Below are 22,756 nucleotides of genomic sequence, written 5' to 3'. Positions count from 1 at the left end.
CTAGAGGTCGTTATATCAATCAGCATGCTATTGAACACGTATTGCGCCTTTTTGAGTAGGTTTACCCAATGATCCATATCATACAGGACTCTAAACTCTATCTGAAATTCAATCTGCCTCAGCCTTCCAGGTTAGCCCTACCGTCTGTGCACAGTCCAAGTCGATAAACTCACAGACGGACAATTACTCTGCGAATTCAGGGCAAGAATCAGGCCAAGCACAGGCTGCCAAATAGCGCTCCTTTCAGAGGAATCGTCTGTTTTTGCCCCCAAACTCTTGGGGTACACAAGAATCGTCTTTTGGGGGAGGCCAATCTAGAAAGGAAGGTGGCTGATTTTTGGGAGGATTTTTCGGTGGATGTAAAGAGTTGTGCTCGCTCGCTGCCCCCTTGCCAGCTGTTGTTTCGATATGAGAAATCCTGCTCACATGTCTCATTCCTCGCCAGAGGCACCCCTCGGAAACTCAGATGGTGAATCGACCGCACCAAAAAAAAAAAAAAAAAAAAAAAAAAAAAGGCTGAGCAAAGGTATGTATCGTTAGGCGCATAACACCATGAAGACGTGTCCAGCAGATTCTTGCGGATGCGATCATAACGGCTAGTACATCATATCAACTGCCGCATCGTGAGGGAAAAGCCCAACCCCTCCCTTGACATGGCGTGCATGCACGATGGACAGGGGGGGTGATGCGAGAAGGGGCGAATCAGAGAGCGGTCGTGCAGCAATGCATGAGAGACAAATTAGCAAGCCTGGAGCGGCGATGAGGCGATATCACGAAAGGTCTTTCTCCACGTTGGACCGTCATTGGCTCTGCATATACGATGCCTCATATAGGGCGGCGGTTAGTCCATCCATTCCTCCCTGGATGAGGGCGGGAGTCTCACCGGTCCACGAGGGAGACCGTTGAAGCTGGCAGATTTGGAATTTCCCGGCGGTTTGGGCATCGTGCATGGAGCTAATAGGCTGAACCGCCCGGATGCAAGTTGTATGCCTTTATTGTTCATTCAACAGGACGTTAAAATTATCCGTTGCTCCAGACCCGATGCTGCGTATGTACTCGACTGGCATGTAGGGTGGTAGCAGCAGCAGCATGCACGAGAAATGTGTCCGCTTCTCTTTGGAGGAGGAGTGGCCTGCGTCAAAACTGACCAGTCGTAAAGAGATACCAAGGAATTAGTATTTGTTTATTGAGCATGCATCGTCGTCGGCCGCATCGCGTCGCCGGCTAATAATGTTTCATGCTCCGCATATGAACCTTTTGATGCGTTTTCCCATCCAGCCCCAGCCAGTTGGACATGTAAATGAAAACTCCCCCGCTGACCTTGCCTGGTCGTGTTCATAAATTAGGTATGTACATGTATTGTACGAAGGAGGGACGTTTTACACAAAGGGCCCCATGTCTATGCCCGTCATAGTAATAAACACCAGCATGAATAAAACAAACGGAAACAGAAGAGAGAGGGTAACAAATGCGTGCTAAAGAGCCAATCTAAACAGCGCCATAGGGGAAACAAAAAGACATAATAGAAACAGTAAGTAGTCCAGAGGGATCATGGTAGTAGGGCAGTAAGGAATAATAAAAGAGAATTAGTGGGTCAATCAATCAATAATCAATCACTGGCACGCCGGCTTCCCCTCTCCTGTAATTCGATGCCATGACCGCCGCGGGAAGGGGCTTCAAGCTCGGGGACGCCATATCGTTTCCTCAGTTTGGCTATCAGAGGACCAAACTTGTAGTCACTCTCCATGTTTTCATGGTTGCAGCACGGCGAGTGTCGGATAGGAAGCATCCACTCCAGGAAATTGTCTCCCATGACGGACTTCCAGTTTTCCTTGGCTCCCAGATTCCAAGGGTTTTCCCGCGGCTTTGTGCGGAGGATGGCAAACTTGCGCTCTGCCAGCTGATCCCTGGCCGAGATGGGACCGTGATTATTATGCAGCTGCTGGCCCTCGGAGCCTGGTCGCCGCGGCGGCCCACGGAGGGGATATACAATGACGGGATATTTGTCCGAGGGGGGAGTGGAATGGGGGATACGGACAGCCACGGTGAGCGTACTTGACCTCTTAAGCATATCGACGTTTGTAGTGTTTGAGAGGATGAAGCGGAACGAAGTGAGCGCCATGCCAAAGGCAAAGGTACCGAAAACGCAGGCTAAAACGATTGTTGCGAGAGCCCATCCATCGGTGGGGTCTCCATCTTTGTGGTGTTGTTGAAATGAATATGCTCCGACGGCGAGGCCTACGGCGCAGAAGAGGCCGCAATAGAAGCAGAACTGCGTAAAGAAATTGAAGGCTATATTTCCCACAAAGGACGGAACTTTGTTAAATCTCCAGACTCTCTCTCTCGTGGCCATCCATACAGAACAAGACTTGTTTGTTACTGCGGAAAGGGGAAAATCTGTAACTCACAAGTCTCGGAGACCATGCCGCCAACCCACGGGCAGAAATGATCCATCTTCCTGACGCAGCGGCCAAGATCACTTGAGTGATGCGAACGGTCGGGCTTCCACTGCTGGCACTCTGAACACCACTTAGGCCGACCGTCGACCTCGCATATAAACACATCTTTGCTGTAGAAGGCCTCGAGTCCGGGGCTGTCCGGGTTTGGATCCGGAGGCACATATGCCCTTTCCTCAACATCTCGGTTGCGTTTGTGTCGCTTTCGTACTTTCTCGGCCGCTTCGCGCTCGGTTTGGTCTTCGGGGGCCAGAGGGACGACGCCTGGGTTTAGTTGGACTGTAAAGAAGGTTCGTAGGTAGGCGGCGGCCATTAATAGGAAGAAAAGGAAATAGAGGACGAGGAATGCCGTGACGACGCCATCCTGGCCCTTTTTTTTGTAGAGGTAGCTGACTAGATAGACAGACGGACAGCAGGTTAGGAGGAATTCAGGAATTCGTCTTCATTTATAGTTAGGAGAGAAGAGAATCGATTAAACTTACTGCAGAGACGACCAACGACGGCGTAAGTGGCCACGGCTAGGATGCCAACGATGAACAAGGGAATGATTCGCACTGCCCATCGCGTGCCGGAGCGACTGCTGTGATGCGGACGCGACATGGCGGCATCATGACCGCAGCCCTCTGCTCTGCTCTGCTCTTGTTTGGCTGGTGTTTCGAGTATGAAACTTGCAAAGAGGATGGACAATTGTTTGCAATCTTACTTGGCGATGATCCCGGCAGCGGGAGAAGGCTAATCGATAGAAATTCGCACTGGGTTACTGTGCTAAACCTGAGCTGAATACTAGGTGGCAGTGCACAGTGCTATTAGTTGACGTCATACACTTGACCCATGCCTGCCTTCCTTGCTAAGCTCGGACAGCTCATTTAAACTTGCAGCGCCTAACCCACTATTATAGCAGGAACGTCCTAACAATACCGGCAGGCGGCAGTGGAATTTGATCCCTGCCTGTCCTTAAGGTATCGAGTACAGTATATCGATGTATATCGACTCATGAAGCCATGATACCTTCATGTTGTTACTGTTATCATTATTCATATTTCTAATAGCGTTTCTTCTTCTCTCATCTTCTCCTCCTGCTGTCCTATTCCTTCCCCCCGCCCCCACACCTCGGTAGCCAAAACAAATGCGGCTCTGGGCGAGGCTTCAAGGCTGTTTTCATCCAAAAATGCCCCAACAGGACAAGGTGCCAACACCTTCGGATTCCTTCACGTAGCCCGCTGCAGCCACATGTCCGTTGCGACTTGGTTTTGTTTTAGGCCTGCCTGAGCATCGGTCCATTCATTACCGCTCACGTTGCCACGCAGGCAGGGCTTTGAAATCGAGGCTCTCTGCAAGGGTTGCATGCAATGCATCATGAGGCTCTCCAACCTCTTGTGACAGCTGCAGTTGGAAGCTGCTCGCATTCTGCATATCATATAAATACCCACCCATCTATGCTCTTTATGTTCGTAGATGCTTGTTCGTTTCTTATGCTGTCGCTGCAGCAGCTTCCTGCTCCTGTGTGAATAAAGGCATCAGCTCAAGATTTCCCAGCTTGTGCAAGCCTTCAGTAGATGAGTACGATACCAAGTCCCAGATAAAGACACATCACTCATACTCTATTAGAAACTCTCAATGAGGGCTCCTACTTCTCGAATTCTCTTAGACTCCGGGAGTAGCTCTCCTCTCCGAGCCACACGACTGAGTGACAAGAAGGGTATCTTCATTCCCTGAGACTACACAGAGCAAAGAATAAAAGAAGAGGAAGCAGATGGGAGCAAAATGAAAGACTCTGAGCCCTCGCAGATCCGTTGCCTTGCTAGGGGTAACTCGAGGTGATCCGAGCTCATGTAGCCTCGTCGGTCGGAACAGCATCGGCGACAGCATGGCAATCATATGGGCGTACCAAATGTCTCGCTGAGTATGAGCAGCCCATACAAACAACACTTGCCTACTTTTTTTCAAGCCAATACTCTATCGTCATTGCGGAAAAATGGAGAAAACTCTTCACCTGACGACGCCTCCCTGCAAGGCTTCCTGGGATATGCGAGGCGAGCAGCTGCGCCATGCACGCGCCTTTTCTACAGTTTGATGGCGCCAAACAAGTCTATTACGTCTCCTATACCTCTGTCGCTGTTCGTTCTCTTAGGATTCGGCGGCAGAGCACCCAATCCTAACCGCTCCTCGCCAGTCAAGACGATAGCGTTATTACAATTTTCGGCCGGCAAGCCACCGGATGCCTGCCCACTGGAGAAGTTGCAGACCGAAACCTCTCAAGAGATCCATCATGTTGCCGGCTATTCGCCTTTCCCTTTGCCTTTTGCGCATGCGTATCCCAGGTGGTTGTTGAATACTATATAAGACTCGATTCTTTGCCAATACATCCTCTCATCATTCCACAACATCGCAATCAATTACATCGCAATCAATTCTTTCACTTATACCAATATAAGACTGCAATTCTACGGCAATACGCCCTCTTATCATTCCACAACATCGCAAGCAATTCTTCCACTTATACCAACAACTCAACTGCCTTCAGTACAAGGACTCTCGAGACAAGTCTCGAACCGCATCTCGAACCGCCTCTCGAACTGCCTCTCAAACTGCCTCTCAAACTGCCTCTCGAACCGCCTTTCGAACCGCTCCTCGCTCCATCCAAAATGGCCCAGCCTGTGGTTTACACTTGGCAATGTTGCCAATGCGGTATGGGCAATCTGCTGTACGAAATAGATGTGCAGTGTCCGGAGCACCAATGCCAACATCCACGCTGCGATAGTTGTGTTGTTTCTGTAGACACCGTGGGTCCTGCTAAGCCAAAATGATACGGGAGGGACAATCTTCGTCGGCATATCTCTGGAGTTCATTTTGCATATATACCCTAGTTCCAATTTTTTGGAGCGTTCGCTCTTTTATGCAATATCTTCACTGTATATCGTTTGGAGGGGATGTGAAAGAGAAGGAGAAGGGGGGTCACCAACATTGCATTCAGTCCATCGCAACGATCTCCGTCTTCATGCCGCTCTTCAACAGCAACCCGAAAAGTGTTCGCAAACATTGGGAGTTTTGAAAGATCGCGACATAATTTGGAGCAGAGAATGGAGCTTACTCTGCCCAATTGGAGACGGCACACCAACTTGCTACATGATGCGGGCCTTTTCCCTGGTTGATGAACTGGATGGTGGATTCTTGTTGTTTTGGGTCCACGATTTATTAGGTAGATATATAGTTATATACATTGCTTTATACAATATACCTCTGTGTTAAGCAACTTTTTGTGCCTACTTACTCATACAAGAACGCAAGTAAGCCACGAGGCTTGGTGGTGACTCAACATGTCCTCCTACAAACACAATAAATTACTCACAACTAGAAGCCAGTGTTTTCACATGCAAAGGATGTATAAGCTAGTGCTGATTTTCTTTCAAGAAAGGAGGTCGCAGCTGATCCATATTTTGCGGCTCTCAATAGATGAGGCTTTGACCGTACCTGCAGGGGGGCAGTGCTTATCGCCTCATGAATGGCGAGTGGGACATCACCGAGCAGCCCTACAGCTAAAGATGCCAAAGTGGATGAAATGAGAATTTTTCTTCTTTTTCCTCCTTGCGCAAGTGGGTAAAATGAGTATGATGTTGGCTGCCTTTTTTACACTTTGGCGTTTTAGCCGGCGTGGCGCGACTTAGCTTCGGTGAAGCGTGGCTGAGAGGATCCTATTCCATGACGAGATGTTCGGTAGGAAAACAGTTTCACAAAGGCCAAGATCAGCAGAAGTTACCAAATAAAATGACACTTTTTGTAATAAATTTAGGCATCCCATGTAAATCTGCTACAGTTTATGTCCCAGATTATCATCCTGGTCGCGAGTATGCCGGTTAACGCACATAGTTGCAACACAGCTCCTACACCAACATTACCTGTATGTCGACTTAAATGAGAGGCTATTAGGCCTAAGTTGCAGGATAGAAACTCATATCATAAAAGACACGCGATACTACCCTATTCATATAGCACGTAAACGAATATGTTTAAGCGTAGTCCCTAAATATAAGGCAAATATCGACATTCACCCAGAATCCGGGACGGCCTAGGAAATATTGTGTGCAATTATCTCGATGACAAATTTAGGTTGGTTAAAATAGATTATCAGCCGACGTGATTTCGGATCCCAGTGTTGGTATACTCTTTCTACATATGGGGTGCAGAGTCTCGTAGGAACCTCTTCCTCCTTTTCGCAAGCTCTATTTTCGAAAAGGACGTAGCCGGAGTGTCCATCTGGTAAGCCTTGCTAGCCTGATCCTCATCCTCTACAAGTAGCGGTGCAGAGTCCGTCGGCCGCGCAAGATTCTCCAATCGCTGAGAGAGGCCGGTCGACTCGGAAAGCGCTTGGACGTCAAAGTCCACCTGGGAGGTCAACTGGTCGATGGCCTAGCGGATTCTCTTAAAATGAGCTGGACTCCAAGTGTCATAAACATTCTTGGTGAACTGATATGCAGTCCATTTATCCTTGCCTTCGAGCGCCGCGAAGGAAAACTCGTGGACAGGCTGGCGGTAGTACTTCGCATCCTTCCCATCGATCACCGGGTAGTAGCTATAGCTCCGCACCGACCGGTGATCGTGTGAGACATAGAAAGAAAGGATCTGTCGGTGAACCTCATTCTCTCGCTTCACAAGACGGAAGAGCTCGACGATACCTCGTGCCGCGAGAGTCATGCTGTGAGCATTCTGGCGGTCCGCAACATCCAGTACGGCAGCTCCGCACTTGACCTCACACGCGAGGAAGGAAAGTACATGTAGTAGGTGGCCATAAACTAGGATAAGTTACCGGCGATAAAGTCGCCGATAAATAGCGACAACTTCTCCAGCTATTCCTCAGTAAATGCTTCTCGTTGAAACCCAACGGAATGGTCCGGCTGCGGACGCGTCCCAGTCAGAGGGATCGAGTTGTTCCAGCCTTCGTTGACACTCTCCGATAGGATCTCGAGGTGCTCAGCACCGTATGTCGTAAGACTCTCGGCAGAAGGGACAATGAGCCGAGAAATGTCCTGGAGGACTCGGGCTTCGTTTCTGTTGCGGATCTTTTGACAAGTCCGAGTCGAAAAGGTCATGGCGGAACAGCGAGTTCTCGGGAACTGTTTGCTGCCTTTCAAGCAGATTGTTGCAGAGACTTTTGCCTTCGCTGGTAACGTCTAGTTTCGATTTGACCATGAAACTGCCCTTGGTGGCAAGTAGTGCCTCGTAACGTTGATCTTGATACTGAGCACTTTTCTCTTCGCGCGGCTTCTGATCGTCGGGCTCGTAGTATTGAGGAGGTCAACGTCCTCCTCTTCTCCAGTAATCGATCGGGTGGTTGGTGTCCGCTTTGTCGGCCACAGAGTTGCCGAACGTCCCGGGAACAGACGATTTCAGCATCTGCCGCTGCGGAGACGGTTGGAGATCAAGATCGTGTGTATGTTCAATGGCTCGCTTTCGGCCTTCGCCTTGCATAGGTGGTTCCTTCAATGACTCGGGATGTGTCTTTCGACGTTGGCGCTTGCGCGCTGGGGCGTCCCGGTCTGCTCATTGTCAGTTGTGGCCTGTCGGCGGTTCATGAAACAGCCCTTGATCGTCTGGATCTCGCCTCCTTTTAGCGGCTGCCTGGGCTCGAGTTTGGACCATGGAGACGAAACAGATGTTGGAGTGGGGATGGCTAATTCATGTGGCAGTCGAATATCGGAGAGCGATCAAGCTCCGCGTCTACTGGGCTCCGCAAGGCAGGATAATCAGCCATGATAACCAACCATCACGCAAATATCGTACGGCAACCCGATGAAGCACTCGCATGAATCCTGGCGCGCCTGTCTCGCATACCTCGAGGTGGGGAGGGGTTGTTATATAGAAGATGAAATTGGAGAAGCATGGCACGGTCCCACCACATTCAAGGACGCCTGGTCCGAGCCTAGGGCTCATCCTTTTGCTTACTTTGCATTAGAGACACTACGCTTTACCACTGATACTTGAGAAATGGGTGCTTTGAAACAACTAGCGAGGAAACGAACCTTCAACTCCGAGACTGACGATGTTGACGTGGTTGCGGACAAGTATTGACGGCATTATGCTGCATCAATTCCATCATAACATAGCCCAGATCCCGAATATCCTCAATTCAAAACTCCATTTCTTCCTTGTACTTTTTCTTCATTGTTAAACTTCTACGGCAGTTCCTCAAGATTGACACCTAAAGAAATCTCAATAATTTTTAATGGATCTTGAGAGGTATCGTCTCATCATATACAAAAAACGGAACAGCTATCCAACTACGATGGTCTCAAAGGTCAGGAGTTGGTAAGCAAGCTTCATCTTAATCAGAGTCTCACAGCAGCCTCTTGGCTCACAGGTGGCATTATTAAAATGTACTCAAGTTATTATAAGTAATACGCGTACGGATAGAATTTGATCGACATATCTATGCCCACTAGTTTCTCCCAATCTCCCCAGCCAAATTTCCCAGCCTCAAGATTGGCATTCAGCAACACAATATGAGCTCATCATGGGCACCACTAACGAGAACTTATTAAACATCTAGAGCGGGTTGACACAAAATAGCCTGATCAGCCTAGATGCGATGTTAGGAGGTTATTGAGCAAGTGCAGACTTGAATGGGAGTCACTTACAACGGGGGCAACGCAGCAGAGAGGCTTATCACCGGTCTTGGCGCATTCCTTTCTGAAGTCATTGGCGTCATAAACCTTTCCGCTTGCTGGAGAAAACGTATGAGAAGGGGTGGAATTTCAAGGCTATTCTTCACTGGGTGCTTAACTTACGGGTTTTGCAGTCGAGGCCAATGATGCCAAGGAGAAAAACATCACAGCACTGGGCGTTGCTGTAGAGTCCCTGGGGACAAAGGTGAGGACGGTCGGTGGGAGTGTTGTTGTTATCGCCACCAGCGCGAAGCTCGAGGCCGGCGTCCTCGAGAGGATGGGCAACGGCAACAGCAGCGAGGAGAGTGGCGATGGTGAAGAACTTCATATTTGCAGGAATGGTGGATTGTATCAACGAATGACTCAAAGGTAGGAGCGCAAGGTGTTGGAAGTTTTGTTACAGAGATTGGAGTGTTTGTCTGACGACTAAGAAAGAAGAAGAGTTCATGTGGGAGACAGACGGCCTACTTATACTTGAAGGACGCATTGAAAGAGACCGTATTTCTACACCCGTTGCGCAGTAGCTTCTCCCTGGTTAGGGAGATGAACTTGGCAACACAGCATAGTGGCTATACCCCTCTCGCTCCAATCTCACTGGCCCGGCTATATCTTGTTTCGTCTTCTGATTTGACCGATTGCCATACTTCCAGTGGTGTTGTGGATATCTAATATCAAGCTGTGTCACGATCCCAGCGTAGATACGACAGGGCGTGCTGCTTCGTGCGCGGTCATTTTCGATCATGTCTGGATGCCAAGAGGAGATTGGCTGGGCCATGACGGTCTAGGCCAAACAAGGATCCATGAAAATACGTTCGTACTCGCTCATGATGAACGAGTGACGAAGAGGGAAAAGTTTGAGGACTCTGTTTGTCGGTCTCCTTGTTGATGACACCGCATTATAGGATGCCACAGGAGAGGAATCGCATGTCCTCTGATATAAACTGAATAAGAAACATACAATATTTTTTGTTCCATTATTGAGGGGTATCCAATCACATATATGGAACTCTTGTAAGTGGCTGAAAACATCTCGGACCTTTGGAGCACAAAACGCTCCATCGAACAGACCAACAGTCGTGGTTATTTTGGTCGATACGAGGAATTGGTCCTATCCGGTCGAAGCAAATTATTTTACCGTAGCCAATTTTCGCCCTGCAGTGATAAGTATATGTGAGGGGTCCAGAAGAGAAGCATTACATCAATACTTGGAGCATCAGCTCTGAATTCTCAACCACCGCTTTTGGAACCATCAGTCCGGTCAGCTGCTTAGCCTTGATATGCGGCCTCATAAGAGGCCAATATCAGGGGCCCATGCTCACAGGTAACATCATTGCTGCTAGACATTATAATTGGCTCATGGTGATCATGATTCCCGGGCTGAATCTAGATCCACAGCACTGAGCCAACCAGATCGGACTCATCAAGGGGTTATCGTTCCTGGATCCGCCAGCCGCAGCCCCCACTCGGTGGATAGGGATTACATAGTTGTCCCAGATGAGATGGTGGTCTAGGTCGACTACGGAGGGTGCGCCATCCATTTGGACTGCTATTGCACGTAACTATACTTCCGAGTTGAACTCTCCAGACGCTTTGTCAGTAAATTGACCAAGTTCAAACAAGGTGGCATGGGGTCGTAGGCCGTAGGGAGAGCTACCAGACAAAGCTCTTTCTACGATGATCTATACAAACACTTGCGAGATTAGGGAGGAGAATTCACTCTAGGCAATGACAAGGATTTCGGAGATTCAACCACACTAAATGCACATCTACTGCGTAGTGTTACCACCGACTGACACGTATACAAGTCGTGCTCTTGTCTCCTGCATTTCTAGCCTGATCATTGGGGTAAGAAATACCTTATATAGTAAGTTGGCGCTACAGCCGTCTTTCGTGGGCCTTTGGTCTCTCAACAATAAACTCGGTACATTTTAATGACTGCTAAACGTACCTTTAAATAAAGTTACGAGTGAGGTAGATTCCTCTCCCGTTGAAGTATTTGCCCGGCCCATCTGAAGGTAAACCGCTGGTTCTGCGTTTCCAAGTATAGAAACTACGATGTATACAGGTTGTAATCATATGTCCATCTGTGTTACAGTACGCGCATGCATAAACCCGCCGAGTAACTGTTGGGTCTTGCACCTTGAACTTATCACAGCCACATGAACGGGTCTAAACGGCCACTTTTGTCGCCATCTTTGCATGGATCGGGACAAGAAGCAGGGAAGAATCCCGGGCTGCCGCACCACGGGGTCTGTTTTCTTTCCGTATTCGTCGCCCCTTATACCTCCACCAAATATCCTGGGCTGTAATCCGAGAAAAGAGCGGCACAGCATCACACAGACAGCCCCAATCCTGGTCGATCATTGAACCCGGAGATGCATACGTAGGGGTGCTGATAGAGCAGCGTCGTCCTTGGCAGGAGACATGAACAAAAGGATCATTTCAGTTCAACAGGGGTCACCTCAGCTGCCACTGTACTAGCCAGAGACACTCTATGCAGGGATAGCCTCATTTGGTGACGGGAAGCAAGGAGTGTTTTCAGCTATCACACCATGCCTAAGCTTGCTACTTTCACACTACAAGCGACTGTCGAGCTCATCGCATAAGGTCTCTGCTCATCTCAACTTGCGCTTCGGCTAACCACTCCCGTCTCAATGCTAGGGGGTAGGGAACTCCAACCTTTCTCTGACTGCCAGGGATTGGATCTCAGCTCGATGCTAGCACTCACGTCCGTGTAACCCATTTTATGCAGGGAGATGTCTTAGCTGCCTGGCAGCCGCGTGTTATTACATCAGCTACGGGAACGGAGTAGTAATACCAAGACGCCATATTACTACATTCGGCCAGAGCTGAAAATCAGGCCGCAAAGCATGAAGAGCATTACACGAAAGTGACACCTTTGTGAAGTGGATGATCATAGCTTACCCTATAGCGATGTGAAGTTTGCGAGAGAACAAGATATCCACAGACGACAATGAATGAATGTTGGATCCTTTACTATTTGGTGGATCAATCTGTTGCTGAAGCGTTGGCTTCCCTTGTTATAGGAAGCAATTGAGAGATGGCAGTACGCAAGAAGGATGATCAAAATCGGAGTCCGAGTGATTTGCTCTACTATGAAGCATGAGGTATCCATTCTACGTGGGTATAGGTACAGTACCTATGGAGAAGTCGCCCAGCCACGGGCTTTGAGAAGAGAGGTAGCAGACTAAAGCGACCTCAAAAGCTGCACATTAATAGCTGGTTGCATTATTGACATGGCCCTGAGAAATGCATCCATGTCTGCAAAAATAAAATGATCATGCAAATGAGGCAAACTGATGAGAAGCGCCCCTCATGATTAGGGCTTTGTACCGGTAACCTTTATAGACTACAAATCTTCCCCACTGAGCATCACATCCTCTAGCCGTAATAGTATAGTGGACAGTACATCAGTTTGTGGACCTAGCGAAACACTGAAAACCGAGGTTCGATTCCTCGTTACGGCATTCAACCTTTCTTTTTTGCGTTTTTTTCAATTTTTTTGCTTGTACTTTTTTCTTCTCCACCTAGCTGCTCAAAGGATGCAACGACGCAAGTATCGCAGATCATTGTTTACAATATTGCAGCCGGTTTTCGGCGGGACAATGTAGGATATGGTGGGCTTGATATTGCAGGTGGGATGTTACTCCTTGGCACTGTACGCTAGAATATAAGGTACAGGTACCTACCTGTAATAGAGTAAAGATACCGTACATCACCGAAAACAGCCAGTGTAAGCTGTGATGACAAGATATCCATATCCCATTAGTATGTCACAAATCTTTCTGAATAAATGTGACCATCTATCGTAGCATTTAAGGAACATCGCCGAGTTCATAGAAAATATCTGACACAGGAAAAAAAAGGTGACGCAAATTCAAGCGGTAGTTGGCGTGGAACTGGATGGCAGTTCTGGATGGCAGCTGCACTATAGAGTGCACCTTCCTGCACATTGTAGCTAGAAATTTCAACTCTCCCCCCCTCATTGCAGGCTGCGAAAACTTCTACCAACTTTTCTTCTTCTACCTACTCCTACCAAAATCAGTCTTCCTTTCGTCTCGTTTTTTTGTCGTCTCGCACTGCGGTTGTCGCGAGCGAATAGTGTTCCCTCCTTCCTGATGGCTACAGTCTCTCCTTGCTGGGGAGTTTGTTCTTTGTTTTTCATGGGGATCTCTGCTTTTTCTAGGTGAGAATCTAAGTGACCTGAAGGAAGGTAATGACGGGAATAATCAGTCTGTTGAGGGCTCTCCTGGAATGTTAACGGCAGCTTCTGCATGCAGGAAAAGCATCTGACAGTTACCGGCAATTCCTAAGCCGCGCTCCTCGTCTTCGTCCATGCTCCCAACCTAGTGGTAACATGACGAAAAATTCTAGACACCTATTTGGACCCTTCTAGAGACAAGAAGCCTTCCTAGATGCCTCGAAATCAATAAACACCAGACCGAGGATTTCAAACCAGCTCCAATCAAAATATATTCGAATCGCTGCAGAGACGGGGCTCGTTCCACCGTGATGTTCAACTGTGAGCATCTCCAACAGTATCAGAGTGCAAATTCGGCCGGGCACAGTCTCCTGGTAAGCTAAATAGCGAGAGAAAAACAACCTTGATGACTTGACTTGGGTTGGGAATTGGTCAATGTCAGATGGAAGATGCGCTTCAATCTGAAGGCGCCGATTTGCCAGCTTTTGGCTACTATTTGAACTATGCTACGATAGCTAACGGTAGTGTTTTGATTGTTTCGCATAGGTTGGCTGGACACGGCACCTGAACAGTGAGACAAAGGCTGGCTCTGCCGTCAAACATGCCGTAGCCCACAAAGAAACGAGCTGCTTGAACACCTCGGCCTGGTGTGGATGTCGAGCTCGAGGCAAGACACCCAAAAACTATCCTAGTTGAGTCCGTACCGCCATTACAAATACGAAGTCATGCTGGAACTAACGACAGACAGATGGCAGAATGCTTCCGTTTTGCGTTGTCCTCGACTACTGTAACAAAGGATCTTGTACTGAGGATACCCGTCCAGCAACATCACGAGGTGTCGAAAACACTGTACCTTCCAAGTGTTGTTCACCCAGTTTCTTTGACTGACCGAACCAGTTAGGTACAGTACTCTCCTTTGATCGCCTCGTGCATCGAGATTCTACCTACATTTCAGGTTGGCTAACGTGAACGGATGAAAGGTGAACAGATACGAGCTGGTCGCCTTGCAAACTTACTTCTACTACCTGGATACGCAAGCCTTATAGCTTGAATGTGCAAGAGCCTCATCACCTCACAGTCATTCAAGCACTGAGAACAAGACGGTCACATTTGACTACCAAGATGAAGATAATACCCGAATCATCAGCTCTCATTATCGCCGAAACCATGTTTACCATCCCAAACTCCAAAACTTTACTACGATAACAAAGACGAAAACAGAAAGCAAAAACTTGAAAGCAAACCCTTTTTTGCAACTCATCCCCCCCTTACCTTTGCGCACGAAATTGATCCTCCACCAGTTGAAAAAAAAAAGAAAAAGAAAAAAAATTACAGAGAAGTGAGATAAAACAAGGTAAAATCTATCAGTGACCTTATCCTCCCCCCAACCCCCCAAAAAAGTTAAAGATAACAAAGGTGTTACTCCAGGGCATATAGAACCGACTGCCTACCGGGAGATAACGAATGGATGTCCGGTACGACCGTAAAAGAGTCCGGACTCCGGAGCGAAATGCAGTGGCGAACAAGAGAAGCCACAGGCAGTGTCTAAAATGTACACAGAGGGGGGCTTCGGGAAGCCGTGTTGAATCGCATTGTTCGTCCTAGGGACAACAGGATAGCCATGCAGGCTTGGTTTCCGCTCAGACGATGGCGGTAATTTCGGCGGCTGCGCTGACGGTGATTGATGCGCTGATCTCCGTCTTCTTTTGCTGGCGCTTGGCCTTTACCGGGGCCTTGACCTTGATGCTGACTTTTGAATATGGCCTTTTGGCAGTCTTGGCCACGCGGACGGCCTTTTTGGGCTTTGAAGCTTTGGCAGGCTTTGCTTTCACCACCTTGATGGGTTTGAGGGTTTTGGCGGCCTTCAAACCCTTGACAGACTTCAGCTCTTTGGCGGGCTTCAGGGCTTTGGCAGGCCTGTGTGTCTTGAGTGGCTTCAGAGCCTTGACAGCCTTGAGAGTCCGGATGGGCTTCGGTTTGGACTGCTGCATCTTGCGCTTCTTGGCGCCTGGCTCCATGTTCTGTTCGTTCCCACTGAGCTCCTTGAGCTTCCGCTTTCCCTTTCCCCCCTTGCCCTTGCCCCTGCCCTTGGTGGCAACATTGATATTCTCCTTGATGGGCTTGACGCCCTTGGGCTTGGGTCCCAGGACACCTCGGCAGTTGGGCTGTCCGCAGAGACACTTTTGGACATTTTTTGCCGAAAAGGGGTCAAAGTTGTAGTCATACGTGAGCTCCTCACCGGTCATGATTGGCCTGTCACCGGCAAAGAGAGCCATTCGAGGCTGCCCCGAGACGATCCATTTAATCATTCGGCAGTTGGGGTTGCAACTATGGTTTACAAATCGAGCAATACTGCCCGTGGTGGCATCAATAATCATGTTTTGGTCAAAACTCATCAAATAATAGCACTGACAAGGTAGAAGAAAGGTATGTTAGCCCGGCCTTGCGTTGCTTGCTTTGAGTCTCTGCTTACTTCGTTATTCTTATAGATTTCATTCATTCGTCGCTCGCATTCCTCTTCGGTAATGATCTCGCCCGCATACTCCATGATGATTTGGTGAGGCTCGAAGCAGCGGTTGCTGCGGACACCATAGCCGCGGTCCGACGTCTTGATGACCTCAACTCCAACGCGATATTTTCCGCCCCTGTTTCGACGAGCTGTGAGTTCGGCAAAGGCCCGGTTCGTGCAGTGGGCCCTTCCGATGTTGCAATTTGTGTCGTCGCATTCATAGAGCATGATTCGGTTCTGGCACGTCTCGGCACAACCGTCCTCTGGCTTGCACACACACTTGGACTGATAATCGAGAATGTGCGGCATCTTTTTCCAGACTTCCTTGGATTCGCCAATGAATCGATCTAGAGGGCGCATGTCAGTTAGCGGGGGCTCACGTGGGCGGCATTGATCGAGAGATATAGCACATACTCTTGGTCATCTTCTTCCACTCATCTGGCTTGGGCTGTCCGGGTGGTAGCGGGTTGCAGACGTGGAAGGGCAGCTTGAAATCGCGGCCGGTCAACAACGTTCGAAAGCCCGTAAAGATGGGCGCGGGCATGACCTTGTTCTCCTTGCGGGGCATGAGCTCGGGCAGTTGCGCCAGCTGCTTCTTCTCGGCCGCCGTCAGTCCTCGAGTAATGTCCTGCGTCACCTCTTGTCCTGAATAGAGGCCCTTTGAGAGGTACTTTTTGACCCTCCGCTGCTTAAGCTGGGCGACAGGCTCCTCTGATTCCTCCTTGACCTTGATCTCGGCCGCCACCGCGACATTTGCCCTCTTGCGCACCGTCTGGCGCTCTCGGGCCTGATTGGGGTCGACGTATTTGCCATTGGACCAGACGCTGTGGATGACGGGTCTTTCGTCAATGTGGTTGAACTCCTTTGTGTCCTGCAGGCGCCGCAGCTCGCGGGACATTTTGACCGGCTTGCCAACAGCCTTGGTGATGCGCCCGCGCTTGCTGGCGGCAGAAAGCTTGGCCGCAATGGATGATACCGGCGTCGCACCGGCACTCGCGCCGCCATTTGGACCGGCGAGACGCGACACTGATCGCAGCGAGCGTGGCGATGGTCGCGCCAGGCGCTGCGCGCGCGGGGTGCTGCGTTTGCTGGGGGAAGCCTCGAGACTCAACGCGTCAATGTTGGTCGATACCTGGCCCTGCGCACCGACATCGGCGTCGCCAGGCGTCACAGTGCTGCCTGCAATGGTCCGGCGCCTGCGAGTGGCCACGATGTCGCCTTTGGCCCGGCGTTTGCCATGCGCGCTGGTGCCGCTGAGCTTGGCCAAGTTGTAGACGGGCAGGCTTGCTCGTGCCCTCTGAGGCCGGCGCGGCGATGGCACGTCAGACACAGGGAGGGCCGGAGCGATCGCGACGACAGTCGAGTCGTCAATCACGGTGATGACATCGTGCTTCGAGGCGTCCGAGTGTAGGCTGTCGCTGTCGGTGACAGTCGTGGGGGGAGTCGAGCTTGACGACGCGAGGTTGGACGAGTCGTCTGGAGAGGCGGAAACCGAGCCGCTGCTTTCGATGCCGGTAAACGGGGACAGCATGGCTGCGAATTGCGTTATAGCGGCAACGAGGGTACAAACATGAAGCAGCACGCAAACAAAGAAACAAGACCAGGGACAAGGGGAGAGAGAAGAAGGTGAACGAAAGGTAAGGGAAGGCAGCCGGAGGATAAACAAAGAAAGATGCCCCGGAAAAACTAATCAAATAGTAACGATGACGAGAATCAGGCGGCGCGGTGGCTTGTAGAACAAGCAGGCCCAGCTGGGAGAGAGGTTAAAAAGGAAGAGGGAAAAGGTAAAAGTCGCAGGTATGCTGCTAAGTCGTCGTTAGTCGGCAAAGTTGACAAAAACGCGGGTGCACGCGTGAGCTAACAAGTAGTAACAACTAAGCAGGACGCAGATAAGCAGCGCAGCGGATAGGCGGGCAAGAGGAGCAAGAGGCAAGGGCGGCCACGGGATACATAAATAGAGGAGCCTCCCCCCGACTAAGAGACAAGCTCGGCTTTTTATGATGGAGTCAGTCCACGACCCTCGCTGGTATGGAGCCGTACCAAGTACGAGTATACGGAAGAGATATATGCGGTACCTTGTGCCTTTTATATCAGGGCTGGGGCACGGCGTTGGATGCTCTCACAGGTGCGCGTGCTCCAAGTGTCTGTGCATGTGTTGATTGACACTCTCGGTATATTCCGGAGGATGACAGTGAGTGTGAGTGATTGTATGCGATTGTGCGTGCTTTTGTACTTTTGCTCCGTAAATGGCACCAGACTTGCCCTTGAACAGACCAGACCGGGGACGGCGTCTACTTGATCTGATAGGTGAAGTGAGCCGCGAAGCCACTTATTGCCAACCCGCCTTTTTCTCAGTCGAACAGCCAAGCCCAGGCCTTTTTTTTTTTTTTTTTTGGCCGGGCTTCTGGTTCAGGGGTGGTTGGGAGTGAGGAGCCAGAGCTGAGGGCCGAAAAAGCAATGAGACGAGACGATCCAAGCTGAGAGCAGAGCGTATGAGTGGCGAGAGGGGGGGAGTGGAGGATCGGGGCTGACAGAGATGGATTGAGGCTAAACAAGTGAAGCGGGATGTGAGAGTGTCCTGGTGATGCTTGGTTCTGTTGTTCTTGCGTCTCGTACGTCTCTCTTTCTCTCTTTCGTTCTGTTCTCGCTGATTCTGGCACACACTCGCAGTCTCTTTGGAAGAGCTGAATTTCTTCCAAAGCAGAGAGGCCTTCGTATTTATTCTCCGGTTGCAGCTCTCCCCTGCTGCTGCCAAGTTGCGTGCTGTGTCTGAAGTGTACTGAGACAAGCGTCGAGAAATCCAGGATACACTGCCACAGAAGTAAGAGGGGAAAGTAAAAAAGTGAGTAGTCCGGGGATGGCAGGAGAAAAAGGAAAAAAAAGAGGCGCAACACAAAAAAAAAAAAAAAAAGGCAAGTTGACCAGCGGCTGAAGTGAGCGTGAGGCGCCCGAGCTAAATAAAAATCATTGCGCAGGCATTGCGTATCCGAAACAACAAGAGATGGGCTTGGTCAATCTTCCCGAATCCTCCCTTTTACCCTTTTTCTTTTGGACGGGACCTAGGCCTTGTCCTTGTCTTACTCCGCACCTTGTGATGTGCCCGTGATATTGTCTCTCTCCCTGCTTCTTCTAGGCGCCAAAAAGCCTCACGCCGGCCAATGTGACGGTCAGCGTATCATATATTACGGATATGTTGCACGGGAGAGTTGGCAACCCTGTCAACGCCATGGGGATATAAAAAGCAAAACTGGGCGAGGAGTGAAATTTGGTGATTTGTGATATGCTACGGCCGCAGGCGCCATCTCCCCGATGTCTGAGATGAGTCTCTGATACCTGACGGTGTATCTTCCCATCAGCTTCCTCCATACCGCCATTCGTCTCTCGCAGCATCTATGGCCGCCTTGTTGTGTGGTTGTTAAAATATCCATGCTCTCTCATCCACCGCTGTGTGTTCAAAACATGGTCACAGCATCAGTCACTCATTCTCGACGACAGCAACCCAACACCAAATCGCCATCCACGTATGCAGGCGCTCTCACATGGGCGCCTCACCGGTCTGCCAGTGCAGGGTTCTCAGCCTCAGCCTGAGTCAATGTCTCTCATGCCAATCTCCTCCGTTCAAAAATGGGCTTGTACCACTGCTGCCATCACCGCAATGGTGTTTAGCGCAATCGCCATATTCGGCTGGGCCGGATAATGAAGTGCCAAATGAGAAGCCTAAACTTGACTGGAGTTTGAAAGGTTCGCCTCGATGATAACCAGGCTTTTTTACAAAAATTTCCAGGTTTGCCTTCTTCTCTACAGGCCCAGTTGTGGTGAGATAATATTGGTGTTGCGGTGAGACAGACACCGCAGCATGTTATTATCGTTTAAAAAAAAAAATCACTCACCAGCATGAGGCTTTGCCATGGAAAAAAATGGACCAGACTTTGGTTATTTCTGTCACTTTGTGCTACAATGTCGTTTATCATTATACTCATCATTTGGGAAGTTCATATTGCCTGGGGAGTGAGTTATGCACGACGAGATGCAGCCGAGCTTGATGACGATGGTGGTGAAACTAGCCTCCAGGATGGCCAGGTGCGGAGCAGATTGCTTATTATATGCGTCCTAAAGTTACAGAGGAGAGGGGAAACAGAGTAAGAAAATTGCAAGGCTCTGCTGCTACCGAAGAAATGAAGATATAAAGAGAGATATCTCCGATTTCGACTTCTGTGGGTGGGAATAAAAAGGTAAATAGCCTCTACCTCGGGCATTTAACCAAAGTACAAACATGGTTGCAGTGGCAAATATGACTTCCATTGCCGATATCATGATGGCCTTTTGAAGATCATCATGTGATCTAGCAAGGGACGCATACCTTACTCCGGTATTGCCGACTCCAACACCGGGAGATGATGAACATGGCCTGTCAGAGATGGCCTGACTCTTAGGATCAAAGAAAAGCACGGCTAGCAGATGCGTAAGTATTAAAGGGGGTTGGGTTGACGTGGCGAGCAATCCGAGGTTATCACGTCGAACATCAGCAGAGTGATATGGTTGCCGGATAACACTTGTTTAAACAAGAGTCAATGCAAAGGTGTCAAACATAGAACATAGACTTGTGTATATTTTAGAAAACGTCCATCGTAAACTAGCAGACGTTTCATCTATTAATGGCAAAAAGCGGGCAAACATCTAAGGGAATCTAATGCACAGCACTTCTCGCACATGATATAGGGTATTATGGGTATGAATGGAGAGTGGCAAGGCAAACAGGAGGCCCGCGCTCATAACGAGAACAACATCAAAAAAGAAATAAAGAAAAACCTCCGCTTCCCCCAAATTTCACTGTGTATCACCGTTGCGATTCAACGAGGGATGGCCCTGAGTGCTCCCTTAAGCCGTCTTCTCCGGCTGCGCGGTCTCTGCAGTCTCTGCTTCCTTAGGCGCAGCCTCAGCCTCCTTGGGGGCAGCATCGGCAGCGACGGGAACTTCCTCGGCCTTCTTTTCTTCGGTTTCATGCTTGGTCTCCTCCTCTGCAGGAGCCTTTTCCACCTCAGCCTTAGCCTCCAGCTCAACAGGGGCGGGGGCTTCCTCTTTCTTGGTCTCCACAGGGGCCGCCTCTTCCTTGGGCCTCACAGGAATGTCCACTGTCTGAGGTTCGGCAATCACAGTCTCATTTGCTTCTGCGGGAGCTTCAACGGGAGCCGCAACAGGAGCCTCGACAGGAGCCTCGACAGGAGCCTCGACAGGAGCCTCGACAGGAGCCTCAACAGGGGCGGCAACGGTCTCTGGCTGTGGCTCTGCCGGGGCCTCCTCCTTTGCGGCCTCGGTGGTGTCGACGAGCGCCACCGTCAATCCCTCCTGGACGGGGGAGCCACTGCCTCCATACTCCTGAGGCAATGACGAGGCAATGCCCTTAAGCTCCGTGGATAGGGTAGTGCCAGATGTCATCGGGTGGAACTTCTTCAAAGTTGCCGGCGCAAGGAAGAGCTTCATGGCACCAAACATCCAACCCATAATGGCGGGCACATTGACAAAGTACTTGTGCGCAAGCAGCTCTGGGTAGGCCATGGAGAAGACAGAGATGGTCTCCTTGCTGGCAGCCTTGACAGCAGGGTCCATGCGGAAAAAGCTGACTGATCGATAGTCGTGCACCTGAAGCATCTGGTGCTTGTCGGTGCCATCCTCTGGGAGGGGCTCTGTGATGTCGTTGAGATGGAGCTGCTGCACGCCCAATTCCATGAGAGCAGCGCGCCACTTGATGAACCTACAAGCGTCGACATGAGTTAGAAAATATTTTCTACATGGTGTTTTACTTCCTCTCGGGAAAGGCACTTACTCGGAGATGTCGCCAAAGGTAGCCTTGTTGTCCTTGACGGAGCCGTAAATGTTCCAGGTAATGACGGTGTTTTTGCCGGCATCATCCTTGTGGTTCGTCACGAAGCCGAGGCCGCCAAACTTGTCCTTGTTGAAGGCCTCGCTGACGAGCTTCGTCGGCTGCCACTTCTCTCGCCAGGCCAGAGCAGAAGAAAGCTGCTTCTCGGCACCGGCCAAATCGCCATTGTTGGCTCGCAGGAACTTCTGGAGAACAACCTGAGTCGGGGCGTGGCTGGCATCGCTCGAGAGCTCAACACCCCACATCTCACCATGGCCTGACAGCTTGATAATGTCGGCCAGACGCGCCGTGAATTTGGCCAGGGGCGTCTCTGGCGTCAAGGCTGGCGCCTCGGCCTGTTCAACCTTTTCAGGGGCGGCGGCGGGCACGTTTTCTGTAGACATGATTGTGGTCGAATTGACGATGAATGGAGAGTCGGTTGGAAGGTTGGCAGTGCCAAAAGAAAGGTAGAGGTCAGAAGTAATCAGGGGGGAAGAAAAAGAATTGACGTTGTTGTTTTGCAGAGACTAGGGCACTACAGGCACGGGTAGCAGCAAAATTACTTGGAAGCCCGCTGGGGGTTCGGCTATTGCTTGCTATCTCAGCTAGCAGATTAGGTGCTACGTAGGTACTAAGCCTGGGCAGCGACGACGGGAGCAACGGAGTGGTACAAAGAATGCACTGTGGGAATAAGGGGAATTTGATCCGAAATATTACGAGATGATGATAAGCAACGGTTGACACTGCACAAAGGGAACGAAAATAGATTGGGGAAGAATCAAAGCAGAGAGGGGAAGAGAAAAATGCATGTACTGGACGGGATATCGTATAGGAGAAGGGTGAGAAAAGGAGTCGCTTCACGTTATAAGGCTCTGGAGATGGCGTAGTCTCTTCTCAAGGTCAAGGTCATCAGCATGTATATTGACAGGGCTTGCATTGTTGGAGTTGAGCCCGAGACGGCAATTTAGACGAAACCACGGCGTACCTTGTACTTCGTAAGGCGCCGGCTCCCAGGTGGTATTTTCCTCGTACATCCTTCGGACTACGAGG

The 22,756-nt window shown here is 50.0% G+C and overlaps 5 protein-coding genes across 5 annotated transcripts; all 5 read right to left on the bottom strand.

Annotated features, from left to right (window-relative positions):
• Nucleotides 1-1,609: 1,609 nt before the first annotated feature.
• TRIVIDRAFT_60529 (uncharacterized protein) lies at nt 1,610-3,056 on the bottom strand (the record flags this gene model as incomplete). Its single annotated transcript, XM_014101365.1, has 3 exons — nt 1,610-2,292; nt 2,409-2,849; nt 2,939-3,056. The coding sequence occupies 3 exons, from the start codon at nt 3,054-3,056 to the stop codon at nt 1,610-1,612; spliced, it is 1,242 nt and encodes a 413-aa protein (XP_013956840.1).
• A 3,567-nt stretch (nt 3,057-6,623) lies between these two features.
• TRIVIDRAFT_60530 (uncharacterized protein) lies at nt 6,624-7,543 on the bottom strand (the record flags this gene model as incomplete). The annotated part of the gene is made up of 3 exons (XM_014101364.1): nt 6,624-6,863; nt 6,909-7,246; nt 7,357-7,543. The coding sequence occupies 3 exons, from the start codon at nt 7,541-7,543 to the stop codon at nt 6,624-6,626; spliced, it is 765 nt and encodes a 254-aa protein (XP_013956839.1).
• Nucleotides 7,544-8,988: 1,445 nt separating this feature from the next.
• TRIVIDRAFT_60531 (hydrophobin) lies at nt 8,989-9,443 on the bottom strand (the record flags this gene model as incomplete). The annotated part of the gene is made up of 3 exons (XM_014101363.1): nt 8,989-9,030; nt 9,089-9,174; nt 9,239-9,443. 3 exons carry the CDS (start codon nt 9,441-9,443, stop codon nt 8,989-8,991), a joined length of 333 nt encoding a protein of 110 aa, XP_013956838.1.
• Nucleotides 9,444-14,467: 5,024 nt separating this feature from the next.
• TRIVIDRAFT_212935 (uncharacterized protein) lies at nt 14,468-17,377 on the bottom strand (the record flags this gene model as incomplete). Its single annotated transcript, XM_014101362.1, has 4 exons — nt 14,468-15,235; nt 15,287-15,745; nt 15,811-16,193; nt 16,261-17,377. 4 exons carry the CDS (start codon nt 17,375-17,377, stop codon nt 14,978-14,980), a joined length of 2,217 nt encoding a protein of 738 aa, XP_013956837.1.
• Nucleotides 17,378-21,153: 3,776 nt separating this feature from the next.
• TRIVIDRAFT_129369 (uncharacterized protein) lies at nt 21,154-22,086 on the bottom strand (the record flags this gene model as incomplete). The annotated part of the gene is made up of 2 exons (XM_014101361.1): nt 21,154-21,598; nt 21,671-22,086. Coding segments are annotated over 2 exons (861 nt in total), but the record flags the coding sequence as incomplete, so codon positions are not given.
• Nucleotides 22,087-22,756: the final 670 nt, after the last annotated feature.

The sequence above is a fragment of the Trichoderma virens genome (genome assembly GCF_000170995.1).
Source record: "Trichoderma virens Gv29-8 chromosome Unknown TRIVIscaffold_6, whole genome shotgun sequence".
NCBI lineage: Eukaryota > Fungi > Ascomycota > Sordariomycetes > Hypocreales > Hypocreaceae > Trichoderma > Trichoderma virens.
This window is presented reverse-complemented; position numbering and strand designations above follow the sequence as displayed.